A 15012-nucleotide genomic window follows, 5' to 3' on the forward strand; every position below is an offset into this window, starting at 1 on the left:
GAAGCAGAGGAGACATTTAGACAATACTTTAAAAACACAGGATACAACATTCCATCTAAAAAGCTCCTAGCTTACAGTTTTTAATGTTTTTAAAGTCTACTATTCCAGGAAAGTGTACTGTGAAAATGTTGAAGGTATATTTCCCTTTAACTACGGCACTGTGCTATGCTCAGTCAAGGAAACAAGTCCTTGTCTTCCTCTCCCTGGTTGATTTAGTCAGTCTTTAGCCCCTGTATTCCTCCTCCTTCCTCCCTCCCAGGCCTGTGGTTCATGCAGAAGTGGAAGAAATCTGGCTCTCTGCTCCAACTGACCTGCAGAGACCACTCTGATCCCAGACAGACCTTCCTCTACAAGCTTAGCAAGAAATCTGGTGAGTTGAGCAGAGTAAAGGTCATTGTTGTTGATGTTTTTGACAGTGCAATTTGTTACGTTGTTAACGCCTGGTATCAATCTGTTCTCCTGGGTATTTAAATGAAGCTTGCTGTGTATTGTTACATGAATAACAGGTGTACTGTGTCAATGTATTGTGGCAGGTCTTCATCACTTCAGGAACGTGGTGTTAGTGGGCTCTCTGCAGGATCGTTACGTCCCATATCACTCAGCCAGGATAGAGATGTGTAAGACAGCCCTGAAGGACAAACAAACAGGTGGGCCCTACATATTTATCAGAGCAGGCCACAAAACACGTCCTACAGGACATTTGTTCACAGTGTAGACAAGCTACTGGACCAATAGCCTGGTTCCTCTCGCTGCTGCTTGCTGTTGGGTCTTTGCTAGGCCGGGTTACAGTTAAGCACTTTGTGACAACTGTTGATGTCGAAATGGCTTGATGAATACATCTGATTGTTGTCATGTATGGCTCAGTTGGTTAGAGCATGGCCCTTGCAACACCAGGATTGTGGGTTTGATTCCCGGGCCACCCAGATGTAAACTGTATGCACACGCTTCTAAATGGAGTTTATTCTTCTTCTTCTCTCTGTCACTCCCTTTTTTCTCTTTACTCCCTTTCTGTCTCTCCTTCTCTCCCCCTCGCACTCTCCCCCTCTCACACTCCCCCTCTCACACTCCCCCTCTCACTCTCCCCCTCTCGCACTCCCCCTCTCACACTCCCCCTCTCACACTCCCCCTCTCACACTCCCCCTCTCACACTCGCCCTCTCCCTTTCTCACTTCCCCTCTCACACTGCCCTCTCGCACTCTCCCTCTCGCACTCCCCCTCCCCCTTTCTCACGTCCCCTCTCTCACCCCCCTCCTCACTCCCCCTCCCCCTTTCTCACTTCCCCTCTCTCACCCCCCTTCTCACTCCCCCTCTCACACTCCCCCTCCCCCTTTCTCACTTCCCCTCTCTCACCCCCCTTCTCACTTCCCATCTCTCACCCCCTTCTCACTTCCCCTCTCTCACCCCCCCTCTCACACTCTCCTCTCCCTTTCTCACTTCCCATCTCTCACCCCCCTTCTCACTTCCCATCTCACCACCCTTCTCATCTCTCCCCCCCCTTCTCACTTCCCATCTCTCACCCCCCCTACTCATCTCTCACCCCCCTTCTCACTTCCCATCTCTCACCCCCCTTCTCACTTTCACTCCCCCTCTCACACTTTCCCTCTCCCCCTCCCCCAGGTTCAGTATATGTAGAGATGATAGAGAACCTGTTGCTGCCTGTGCTCCAGAACAGAGACTGTAACCTGGTGCGTTACGATGTCATCCACGCCCTGCCCAACACCGCCAACTCCCTGATTGGCCGAGCAGCACACATCGCCGTCCTCGACTCGGAAATCTTCCTGGAGAAGTTCTTCCTGGTCGCAGGCCTGAAGTTCTTTCAGTAGGAGAGGAGGGGTCTATGAATCCAACCAATGGCTGGAAGGGGGGAAGTGTGGGCGGCTCTACCAATCTAACCAATGGCTGGAGTGGAGGGACGTTTTTTCAATAGGAAAGTAGGAGTGGCCACCCAATCAAATAAATGACTGGAGGAGGGAGAATGGGGGCCTCCCAGTCAATAACCCGGTCCCATATCTGTTTTGACCTTTTTGGTCAACTCCTATAATCATTGACATGCCAAAAAAATGTATGCATTGTATCCTGTGGAGGTCACCGGGCAGGTCACCGAGGTCACCGGGTGGCAGGAGTTTACACATTTAAGACCATGTCATTGGTGCTGAAGTGAGATCTCTGCCCATCTCCACCCAATGACCATAGAAGTTGGCAAGACTGCACAAACTGATCTGGGACCAGGCTAGCAAATAAAACCTGTGGCTGGAGGGAGAGGGGAAGAGAGGAGAACATGGAGCATACATAGAATATAATGACTAGACCATCAATCTAGTGATGCTATTTCTATCATGTGTAGCTTATATTACCTCACTGCATCCTAAACCCAATTCTCAATATTGTATCTGGTTGACGCGTATGGTTAATAGATGCATCTGCTTCCATATGGAAGGTCAAAAGTCTAATATCAGTGTTTATTTGTATGTTTTTTAGTTCTTTTTATCGGGTTGTTAGTGAATGTTCCTTATTTTCATTGTTCTACTTCTATTTTTCAAAGGAGGATTTCAAGTTGATTTTATGAATGTACTTGTGGGGGGGGGGGGGGGGGTGGTTTTCCTTATCACATTGTAGTCTTTTCAGTGTTATTTATCTATGAAATTGTTATATTTTCACATGGTTTTGTTCAAACCATTCATTCATTTATTAAGACGATTGCAATACCGATCTGGAAATGTAGCTGCTAAAAATGGTGAGCTAACTCATCTTCTCATATTGTCGTCACCTTTTATTTAAAAGGTGCGTTTTCTTCAACAACAACAAATTAGTCGTAAAGTCAAACTATTATACTCTTGCATTAATTTGCACCACAACTGTATCAAAAACAGATTTTCTACTGAGGATGGTCATTTTTACTAAGTACATATTTTACTATCAGAATTTTCATTTGTGTTATTTTTTCATTTTACAAAGGTAAAGGCTTCCAGTCTAGTCGAACTAACTTAACGGAATCAATTTGATTGTAACTCGGACAATGCAGCCTGGGACTTATAAGGCTTTGCGGTTTTCTATAGCTCTGGACCAGGGCGTTCGGTGCAGGTTGTTGGCGCTGAGCCTTCCTGAACAGGGGAAGAGACAACTCGTTGCGCAATGGACCAGAGCTAGGTTTTATACTGTATGCTGTTACTTTGCCATTACAGCATCGTGCACAACACTAAACCCAACCTGGTGTTGGGAACATTATACGAGCCTTGCTTGATTATAGCATGAGAACATTTTATTACAAGGGGTTTTAAATCAACTTGTTCAACTGTTATAGCCAGAAGGGTCGTGTTCATTAGGGCTCACCGTAGCAAAACGTTTTCTAACAAAGCCTTGCTTATTGGACAAGTTCATGTAGGCAAGAACCCTGTTTGATTCTGTTTTCTTCCGCCTGGTGCCAAATGAATACGACCCAGATGTAAAGGTGGGGTGTAGCCAAGGGTCAGTACTTATGAATAGCACATATCTTGGTTCATGGAGAGTATTTATGTTTTGCTGTCATGGATGGGTGGGTGTATTATTTATGCTTTTTAACATGAGTATTGTTTTTAGATATAAAATCAACTTCTCATTTCTTTGTGAAAATGGTTTGTATCATTGCACTCTTTACCATTAAATAAATGTATTATAAATATTTGTTGGTCTTTTTTTGCTCATTTATGCAATTTGGTTGAAAGTGAAGAACTCAAATGTTTGACTAGATGGCAGTGTATGTGGATTCCACTGCAAGATAATCACATGTCCCTGCCAGAGAAAAAAACAATAGGCAGTGGTATGGTTTTCAATCTATTCCATCTCCATAAAAGGTTATCTAGACTTGAAGAGGACTAGTCTGGATGCCAACTCCTTATGGAACTTTCATGACAACGGCAAGATGGCTGACAATGAAATGGCAATGGAGTAGGCTAAAAACAAATAAGGCCATTTTATTCCGCCATCAAATAAAGTGTCTCTGGTTGAAATGTTTGATGGATTTGGGATGAACGGTCCTCATTATTTGAGGTTGTGGGGTAAATACAAACGACAGTCAACCGTCCTAGGAATGTGTGAATGGACATTTTTCGTAGGCAAATGCCATTTATTCAGTGTCTACAAGCCTAGTTTACCCCTCTCTCCCTTGCCCCTGTTTGGAGTAAATTATAAAAGCCTGTTGCAACCAGCTGATTTTAGGAATGTTGTCTCCCATGGTAACACAATGGAGTCCCGATTGACCTCCCTCTCCACACACACACTCACTACACAAACGCCTCCCCTTTTACCCCAGTCTCTCCTCTCTCGACACCCCCTTTCAGAGAGCAGAGGGGCATTGTGGGATGATGTAATGTGTTCCTAAATGAGACAGTCCTCCAAAGGGACTAAACTATGTTGAGCTGACTGCAAGAAAGAGGAGTGGGGGTGTAGGGGTCAGAGGGCGGTAGATGAGGGGTGACGGGGTGGTGAGGTTTGGGGAGGGAGGGGTGTTATTAGGCTCATCTCCCCCCTGAGATGACGGGAAGTAGACAATGGATGGCCATCTTTTCTTGACTTGAAGAAAAGGTCAACGGCCAGGGAAACAAAATACAACAACACCAGGTGTGAGTCTGTCAACAGTATTGTCCAGAGATCACAGTCCTGGGGGCAGTTTATCCATCCATGGCCTTACAAACCCTCTTTTACACATCCTGTCCACCAGCAGACTGCAAAGTTGTTAAACATCTCACACACAGTCTAAGGCTTGTTAAGAGGACTGGGGCTGTTTTCTTTCTCTCAGACAGGTGTTATGTAGTATATATGTGTCAGATGATTGTCAGGAAAGTAGAAACTGCTTAAACATGTAATCTAACTCTGGAGAATATCCCTTGAAATGACCTATTAGTTCAAGACTAGCCTTAATCTGTCCTCGAAACCCTCCTATACCATTAAAGCATCTGTTAGAAAATCTAATCACAACCATTAGCTAAACTAGATAACAATAGAAATCAACAGGTTGATATGGAGACAGCAGTATGGTCTCGGACTGTGGACCTAATTAGCTGTAATCTCATATGAACTAATGCTAATCTGGGTAATCTGCCTCTTATTGGAGTAAACCCTGCCAGACTGGCTCAAACATTCATTATCGTTGCGTTCCCTGGATTATTTCCCCAGACAATTAATGAGGCTTGAAACTGAATGCACCACGGCTAACTCATAGGACATGGTGGAGGTACAAGGTTGTGTTTTTAGTTTAGGGAAGGTTAGACGTCCTTCATTTTTCAACATCAATTTAGAAAATACATTATCATATAATTAAAATTATGGAGGCAAATTTTAGACTTGTTTTCCATTTAAATTTGATTAATTGGATTCGAAGAATGTCTAATTTATAATTACCATTAAATATTTCAAAAAATATATTTTCTTTCACACGTTGATGAGCTATATTAGCATATTATAGTGGTGAGTAATGAAATTAGCATGCTGTCAATCATGCTGAATCATGCAGATTACCATGCAATAAAAATGTGGCCAATAAATTATAGCGAGTGATTCCATGGCGTGTACTTTGGGATATCCTGGTTTCACACTCAACTCACCTATTGAACCAAACACAAATGTAATTGTAATATGCATAGTCATTTCACCCCTACCTACATGTACAAATGAACCTCAACTGACCTGTACCTCCCTGTATATAGCCTCGTTATTTTAATTTTATTATGTTACTTTCTATTATTTTTTACTTTAGTTTATTTGGTAAATATTTTCTTAACTCTTCTTGAACTGCACTGTTGGATACGGACTTGTAAGTAAGCATTTCACCGTAAGGTCTACACTTGTAGTTTGATTCTAATATTGAATATCAAACCTAGTTGATTAACATTGACGTTATGTCAGTATGAGAAAGTACATTGTTACAAGTATATAGGCCGTCATTGTAAATACGAATTTGTTCTATTAATTGCGAAATATAGACAATATAGTTCTTAGTGAGAAAACGAAATGTAATACTAAACTATGCTAAAACATACACCCCTTCGATGAATTGCAGTTGGTATAGTCCAGTCTGTAGCGTCTGGCTCAGCGGAGGAGCAACTTGAAAGTTTTCAACATAACGACAATGTTTTTACTTTTTTACTGTCCGCCAAAACTCTCAAACTACGTTCCGTTATTTTAGGGATAATTTGTCTCATTTCTATGTCTGGATAACCTCAACAACATCGTTTTGTTTAAAATATTCAGGTGTTTGCTGGTTTCGTCTGTCGGTAAGTGTTACTTTTTTAACTATTTAGGGCGGCGATTGGCATAACATGCAAGCACTTGTTGCTCTTCTATTCCGCGTTAATGTTTTTGTTTATTTGTGTTCATGATGCGTTTAACGTCTCCATTATTCATTCAATACAGTATTGCATTCTTTCGGCTACTATTTTAGTTTGTAGGCTACTTAGTATGCTCTAACGTTGCCTAATAAATACATTTTTATGAATCGAATACATTTTGATAAGCATACACCTGCTCCAATGTGATATCATTCTCTAATTGAATTCTATCACATTGATGTCCCACTGTTAACTAGGTGGAATGTACATTTGCATTCAGCAAGGAAAGTGTGAATATTATTATTTTGTATGCAGGTGCGCTCATAGCCTCTATTGCTCAGAGGCTACTTGGATATGCTTTATGAAATGTTTCTCTAATCTCCCAGGTTCCTTCAATGACACCTTCCTCTCAAACCCTTGTCTATGTTCTGAAGAACAGTGCTGTACACTATATTACAGAGGGCTGTTTGTGTTCAAGCTCTCTGTTTTGCATTCTGCATGATTAGATCTAAAAAAAAAAACGAAGATTATTGTTACCCCAAGCGTCCACAGAAAATATACACATTTCCACGTCCTCAGCCTTCCATACATATCTCTCTCCCTAACTCTGTCCCTCACTCTCTCTGTCTGTCTCTCTCTGTCCCTCTCTCTGTCTCTCTCTCTCTTTGTGTAATAATTGGATGTTACTCTCATATTCCTTGGAAACCCCCAGATTGTAGTGTTGATCACTCTCAATGTTTCTATCAATGGTTTCTAGTCTCTGCACCATGAAATGGATGCCTTGCTCATCTGAGATTGGAATGCTGGATGGTTATGAGGTGATTAGTTTCGGTCTGGTGGTTTTGTGTGTGTGTGTGTGTGTGTTTCATGTGACTGTGTGTGTATGCTTCCCCAGTCCCCTCATCGAGATTCTACCGGTACACTGAAGTGTTCACTTCACTGTTCAAAGTGTTCAACAGCGCAGTCCGTTGGCAGCTCTTTGCACCTTAAAGGGCTTGAACACTACAGTGCATTGGTGCAGTAGTCCAAATGGCACCCTATTCCCTATATAGTGCACTAATTTTGGCCAGAGCCCTATGGGCCTTGGTCTAACGTAGTGCATTAAATAGGGAATAGGGTGCCATTTGAGATGCAGATGGCATGTAAAGTGCAGCGGTCTGGTGTTGCAGCAGTCTGGTGGTGCAGCGGTCTGGTGCAGTATTGTTTTTGCACATTTAAGAACATGCTAAGAACAAGGGGTTATAATAGTCTTGAAGGCGATTTAAGGCCTTGCAGATGTCTGGGCTGAGTGCTCTCATGTGATGCCAGGTCTGAGGAAAACATGGCTTCAAATACTATTTTAAATCGTTCAAATACTTTAGCTGTGCTTGATTGAACCTGTTGCAATGGAACTGATAGAAAAGTGGTAAAAGTGAAGTGGGAATCCCGCCCACCTGGCCCCGCCCACCTGGCCCCGCCCACCTGGCATCCCATACAGGGTAAAGCAAAAATTAAACTCAATTATTTATACGATTTCAAATAGTATTTGAAACCAGTTCTGGATGCCAATTCTGAGGTCACTCTGGTTAGACTAAGGGGATGTCGGAGGGGAGGACGAGTGAGGTAATTTCACACCCTGTCTGCAGACTGCCCTGTCTGCAGACTTGTTTGTGAGTGTAAGATGAGGCTCATACTTAAACTGGCTCTGACTGTAACTGTTCTGATTAATACTTGATGGGGATATTAAGTGATAAGACTAGGTGGAAGGTACAGTGCCTTCAGGAAGTATTCACACCCCTTTACTTTTTCCATATTGTGTTGTGTTACGGCCTGAATATTAAATTGAGATTTTGTGTCACTGATTTACACACAATATCCCATAATGTCAAAGTGAAATTGTATTTGTATAAAACTTTTGAAATGAATACAAATTGAGAAGCTGAATTGTCTTGAGTCAATAAGTATTCAACCTCTTTGTTATGGCAAGCCTAAATATGTTCAGGAGTAAAAAACTACTCAATTCAGGGACCTTACAGATAATTGTATATGTGGGTTACCAAGATCATTTTAACCACTATAATTCAACACTGAATGAGTCCATGCAACTTATTATGAGATTTAAATCCCTGAATTGAGTAGTGAATTTCAAGCACAAATACAACCCCAAAGACCAGGGAGGTTTTCCAATGCTTCGCAAAGAAGGGCACCTATTGGTAGATGTGTAAAAAGAAGACATTGAATATCCCTTTGAGCATTGTGAAGTTATTAATTACACTTTGGATGGTGTATCAATACACCCAGTCACTACAAAGATGCAGATGTCCTTCCTAACTCAGTTGCGGGAGAGGAAGGAAACCACTCAGGGATTTCACTATGAGGCCAATGGGGATTTTAAAACCTTTCAGTTTTAATGGTTGTGATATGAGAACTGAAGCTGGATCAACAACATTGTAGTTACTCCACAATACAATACTAATACTAACCTAAATGTGCTCAACATCAGTCAATAAGGCACTAAAGTAAAACTGCCAAAAATGTGGCAAAGAAATGAAAGACTCACAGCTGTAATTGCCGCCAAAGTTGCTACTACAAAGTATTTACTTAAATGAGATATTTCTGTATTTCATTTTTATTATAGGGTATTGTGTGTCGATAGGTGAGAGGAAAACATAGATTGAATCCATTTTGAATTCAGGCTGTAACACAACAACATGTGGAATAAGTCAAGGGGTATGAATACTTTCTGTGTGTTGTCAAGCCTATCAGACACACAATATGTAGTTCCAATCTTACTGCTCCACATTTTAAAGGGGACATCTGGGATTCCACCACCACGTTTTTGGTACAACTGTGGGATGGGGCTGGAGAAATGTAACCACTCAAATGCATAGACAGAGCTATGAATGCAAGGACTCAAGTGCAAAGAATCACCACAGTCCATTCGTTGCATCCTTCATCTATTCATCTATCTATTCAAAACCATTGGGCCAAAGTTCCCTTTGTCAACAGAAACTGTGACGAAGGATTGAACCGTCTAGTCTAAGGAATTAATGCGTGTACAATTCTAAGTGTTAACTCACTTTGTCTTATGCATAACTCACATTCCTGGACACTGTGTAAAACCAACGCTGTACTCAACGTCAGTCAGGCTTTTCTTTTCAACTCCCCTCTGCCCCGCTGTTCTGCAGCGTGAGTCAGATGGTCATCTACTGCCTCTGAAGGTGTGCTCTTGTGTCTGTCACTGGCTTCTCAGACCTTTTGTTACTGGCTCATTCCATATGAATTCACTCACTTTATGACTACACTCCTTTAGGTTTGAACAAATGCTTCCAAACAGGTTTGCCCGTGGTCAGAAAGTGCCGGAAACATTCAGGAGATAGAGGTGCTCAAACGTGACTCATTTTGCATACCCCGTCCTACCATGAGACATACATGTCTTCTGCAATGACAAAGATAAACGGCTGAGTTTGATATCATTTGGAAGCTTACAAACAGGGAGGGTTGTCAAACTATTTGATTATTTATTAAAAAAAATGTGGTTATGATCATCTCAGATGAATGAGGCAGATCGTTTTTAGATCATCTCAGATGTCTGCTTTTCACGTATGTTGTAGCTTAGACCCGATCTGACATTGTCTTAGGTGTTTGTGTTGTGCCCGTCACCGGTTGAGACACAGCATTCTCTTGAATGCTTGGATGCTCCCCACAATTGAATGGTTCTCACACCAATGTTTTGGCCCGTGGACCTCACCTTCACCAGGGTTTTACAGAGAGATGAAAACGGGCCTTTGAAAAGGTTATGCCTACTGTGAGGTAGGCAGTACATGATTATTCAAAAACAACTAGAAGCAAAATGGCAACAAAAAAAATCACACGGAAGTTCCAAACAAGGGATGTTCACACAGTAGTGGGGGCTGCCTGAGCACATACAGGTTCCTGTATAGTCTAGGACTGTAGTGAGTTTTTAATCAGAGTTTTGCCTGGGCCCTGGGGGATAGTATGACTTCACAGTCAAATGTCTCAGAACAAGGCTGGCTTTTCAGGTTTTACTGTGCTGCTGAATTGTGTGCTGTTCTTCTGAGTGGCAGGTGTGAGACTCTGTTTGAACACGCTGTCCAGAGTACCTCTCAGGAGTTATCTCTTACACACACACACACACACACACACACACACACACACCCCTACACCTACCTTCAGATTGGACTTTAATTCTTGGAGGTGAGTAAGTGCAATAATGTTTATAAAGGACAGTGCTTATTGCTCCTCCTCCTTGGAGGATGTAAACACACCTAGTAAAGTACCTTGTGTTTTCTTTCAAATACTTCAGGTACATTAGACTGGCAGAATGGAACCAATACTACTTGACGTCTGATCAAATTCTCATGTCCCCCATGGGCGAGTGTCAGTTAGTGGGAATAATAACATAGAGTGAATATCATAACAGGTGTGATGCACTTTTTAAAAAACATGTTGAATCATGTCATGACGGGTGTGTGTTTAACATCAAGCCACTTTTCTAAATGCAGGAGGTGGGTAACGTGTTCCATCATGTTTGAACAGAACAGACCACAGCAGAGGCCTTTTAGGATCACAGAGGAAGTTGTTGTTTTTTGTATTGTTAGTTTAGTTGCCACTAGCCCCTTGTTTTCGGTGAACAGCTTTAAAATGTTTTCAGGTTTCATTTGCCTTACCTCGAGCATCTTGGCAACAGAACATTATCACTGGGAAGGCCGTGTTTTGGGGTTGCCCTTCTGCCCCCGACCGACCCAAATCCCTGACTGGTACAATCCACCACTGATTAACAAAGAGCCTGATCTCGACAAATCAATGAATCAGATTAATGATGTGAGCCCTGCAGAGTCCGGCTCTGGGCCAGACCTGGGGAGGAAAGGGCCTGTATGGTTTCACATGGGAATTTTCACTCCTTTCGTATTTGTGTGTGCTTATCAAAAGGGATTGACATGAATGAATGGGAGGCAGATTGAGGGGCTGTAGATATGGTTTAGTATAGGCTATAGAAGAACGGTGGGACTGGGATTTGATAGTATGACGTAGGCCTAGGCATCCAACCAGCTGCCTTAACTACGCGACCGGCTGCTTTGACTACACGACCGGCTGCTGAGGCCGGCTGCCTTAACTACACGACCGGCTCCAGGCACCAAGACTCTTATCTCTTGAGTCCCGTTCCAGTTGAGAGCTCCATCAGGCAGAGAGCAGGGACCAGAGAGCAGGGACCAGAGAGCAGGGACCAGAGAGCAGGGACCAGAGAGCAGGGACCAGAGAGCAGGGACCAGAGAGCAGGGACCAGAGAGCAGGGACCAGAGAGCAGGGACCAGAGAGCAGGGACCAGGGCCCCAGAGAGCAGGGCCCCAGAGAGCAGGGCCCCAGAGAGCAGGGCCCCAGAGAGCAGGGCCCCAGAGAGCAGGGCCCCAGAGAGCAGGGCCCCAGAGAGCAGGGCCCCAGAGAGCAGGGCCCCGAGAGCAGGGCCCCAGAGAGCAGGGCCCCAGAGAGCAGGGCCCCGAGAGCAGGGCCCCGAGAGCAGGGCCCCGAGAGCAGGGACCAGAGAGCAGGGCCCAGAGAGCAGGGACCAGAGAGCAGGGACCAGAGAGCAGGGACCAGGGAGCAGGGAGTAACCGTGTGGACTTGTCCAGATAATGGTAATGGAGGAGGAATGCACCAGTCTCACCATGCTGTTTATTCTCCTCCAGATAGTGGATTGGCCTTTTCTTTTTAGGCTGATTGAGTGAATACCTTTGAGTCAATCCCAAAAATATCAACAACAAAGTAGATGGAAATACAAGTGGCCTTTGTGGTTAGACTGATGTCTGAAAGGGAACAAACACTTTATATATGTTTATTTATATAACCTTTATTGAACTAGGCAAGTCAGTTAAGAACACATTCTTATTTACAATGACGGCCTACCCCGGCCAAACCCTAACCCGGACGACACTGGGCCAATTGTGGGACGCCCTATGGGAATCCCAATCACGGCCCGTTGTGATACAGCCTGGAATCGAACCAGGGTCTGTAGAGACGCTTCTAGCACTGAGATGCAGTGCCTTAGACCACTGCGTCACTCAGGAGCCCAAAATGTGATCCTGTTGAAAAAGGAAATCTATAAATCTGTTTTCTTCAGTGCTACTCCCATGTGTCCCATGTTTAATGCTTTGTGTGTTTATAACATGCTATTCACTGTTATAACCATGATATTCACTGTTATAACCATGATATTCACTGTTATAACCATGATATTCATTGTTATAACCATGATATTCTCTGTTATTGCTATGTTAGGCCTGGTGTTACGTCTACAACGTCTTTTAAAGCTTTTATGACTCAAAAACGTCTCTCTGTCTCTATTTGTCTTTTTAGACAGCAGAAAATGAACAACACATTCCCCCTAACCAGAAAGAAGAAGTGAAGGAGTGGGGAGATCGTTGGAGAGAAGAGAGAGAGACTGAAGGAGTGACAGGAGAGGACACTTATTGCAGACACCATGTCTGTCTCCACCACCAAGCAGGAGAGAACCCTGTGTGTTCTCCTCCCTAATAAAGAACAGCTGGACATCACTGTGGGGGTGAGCACCGTCCCATTATGACTCCTCCTGTTGATTCTGTAGGTATTCCATGAGTCAGCCAGGGGGGTTCAATGGACGGCTTTTCATTGGAAGGTTTTAGTCCTGGGCCAGTAATGTATCAAGAGTATTTCTAGTCCCGTACTATAAAAGGTATGGAGTTGTACATGAGATCCATGTCTGGGAGATCAGTTCACTTTTTCTGTGTTTTTCTGTTTATAAAACAGTCAGCCTGTTACAATCACCCTGTTTATAGCAGACAGCCTGTTACAATCACCCTGTTTATAGCAGGCAGCCTGTTACAATCACCCTGTTTATAGCAGGCAGCCTGTTACAATCACCCTGTTTATAGCAGGCAGCCTGTTACAATCACCCTGTTTATAGCAGGCAGCCTGTTACAATCACCCTGTTTATAGCAGGCAGCCTGTTACAATCACCCTGTTTATGACAGTCAGTCTGTTACAATCACCCTGTTTATGACAGTCAGTCTGTTACAATCACCCTGTTTATAGCAGTCAGCCTGTTACAATCACCCTGTTTATAGCAGTCAGCCTGTTACAATCACCCTGTTTATAACAGTCAGTCTGTTACAATCACCCTGTTTATAACAGTCAGCCTGTTACAGTCACCCTGTTTATAGCAGTCAGCCTGTTACAGTCACCCTGTTTATACCAGTCACCCTAATACAGTCACCCTGTTTATAGCAGTCAGCCTGTTACAATCACCCTGTTTATAACAGTCAGTCTGTTACAATCACCCTGTTTATAGCAGTCAGCCTGTTACAATCACCCTGTTTATAGCAGTCAGCCTGTTACAATCACCCTGTTTATAACAGTCAGTCTGTTACAATCACCCTGTTAATAGCAGTCAGCCTGTTACAGTCACCCTGTTTATAGCAGGCAGCCTGTTACAATCACCCTGTTTATAGCAGTCAGCCTGTTACAATCACCCTGTTTATAGCACAGTCAGCCTGTTAGTCACCCTGTTAAAGTCACTCTGTTTATAGCAGTCAGCCTGTTACAGTCACCCCGTTTATAGCAGTCAGCCTGTTACAATCACCCTGTTTATAGCAGTCAGCCTGTTACAATCACCCTGTTTATAGCAGTCAGCCTGTTACAATCACCCTGTTTATAACAGTCAGCCTGTTACAATCACCCTGTTTATAGCAGTCAGCCTGTTACAATCACCCTGTTTATAGCAGGCAGCCTGTTACAATCACCCTGTTTCTAACAGTCAGCCTGTTACAATCACCCTGTTTATAGCAGTCAGCCTGTTACAATCACCCTGTTTATAACAGTCAGCCTGTTACAATCACCCTGTTTATAGCAGTCAGCCTGTTACAATCACCCTGTTTATAGCAGGCAGCCTGTTACAATCACCCTGTTTATAGCAGGCAGCCTGTTACAATCACCCTGTTTATAGCAGGCAGCCTGTTACAATCACCCTGTTTATAGCAGTCAGCCTGTTACAATCACCCTGTTTATAGCAGGCAGCCTGTTACAATCACCCTGTTTATAGCAGGCAGCCTGTTACAGTCACCCTGTTTATAGCAGGCAGCCTGTTACAATCACCCTGTTTATAGCAGGCAGGCTGTTACAATCACCCTGTTTATAGCAGGCAGCCTGTTACAATCACCCTGTTTATAGCAGGCAGCCTGTTACAATCACCCTGTTACAATCACCCTGTTAGTCACCCTGTTTATAACAGTCAGCCTGTTACAGTCACCCTGTTTATAACAGTCTTCTCTCTCTCAGGTCAAGTCCACAGGGCAGGATGTGTTCAATCAGGTGTCTGAGCTCCTTGGAATTAAAGAGCTGCACTTCTTTGGCCTGACAGTGGTGAAGGGTAAGTTGTAGCTTCTACACAGGCCAAAACCAGCCCTAACCAGGACACATACTCATAAAGTGCCTCATAGTAGGAGTGATGTCCTGAGATCAGTTTACATTATACATCATAGTAAATTAGATTATATGGACGGGGGGGGACCTGATCCTAGATCAGCACTCCTCCTGAGACGCTTTATGAATGTGGACCCAGGCCTCTGAGACCTACCCTGCCCAACCACGCACCCCTTACCCTGCCCAACCACCCCTTACCCTGCCCAACCACGCACCCCTTACCCTGCCCAACCACGCACCCCTTACCCTGCCCACC

General features: G+C 43.7%; 2 protein-coding genes across 5 annotated transcripts in view; both read left to right on the top strand.

The window, feature by feature from the left end:
• LOC120037500 (protein FAM135A-like) overlaps positions 1–3658 on the top strand; it is a 34000-nt gene extending 30342 nt beyond the window's left edge. For all 4 annotated transcript variants that reach the window (XM_038983527.1, XM_038983530.1, XM_038983529.1 and 1 more), the window contains 3 exons: positions 260–370; positions 534–647; positions 1618–3658. In XM_038983527.1, coding sequence (XP_038839455.1) covers positions 260–370; positions 534–647; positions 1618–1823 — 431 coding nt within the window. In that variant the 3' untranslated portion in view covers positions 1824–3658. The remainder of the gene's footprint in view (positions 1–259; positions 371–533; positions 648–1617) is intronic.
• Positions 3659–6080: 2422 nt separating this feature from the next.
• Positions 6081–15012, top strand: part of LOC120037504 (FERM domain-containing protein 6-like) — a 42391-nt gene continuing 33459 nt past the window's right edge. Inside the window, exons 1-3 of the mRNA XM_038983534.1 lie at positions 6081–6248; positions 12657–12861; positions 14613–14703. Coding sequence (XP_038839462.1) covers positions 12781–12861; positions 14613–14703 — 172 coding nt within the window. The 5' untranslated portion in view covers positions 6081–6248; positions 12657–12780. The remainder of the gene's footprint in view (positions 6249–12656; positions 12862–14612; positions 14704–15012) is intronic.

This window comes from Salvelinus namaycush, unplaced genomic scaffold (genome assembly GCF_016432855.1).
Source record: "Salvelinus namaycush isolate Seneca unplaced genomic scaffold, SaNama_1.0 Scaffold173, whole genome shotgun sequence".
Taxonomy (NCBI): Eukaryota; Metazoa; Chordata; class Actinopteri; order Salmoniformes; family Salmonidae; genus Salvelinus; species Salvelinus namaycush.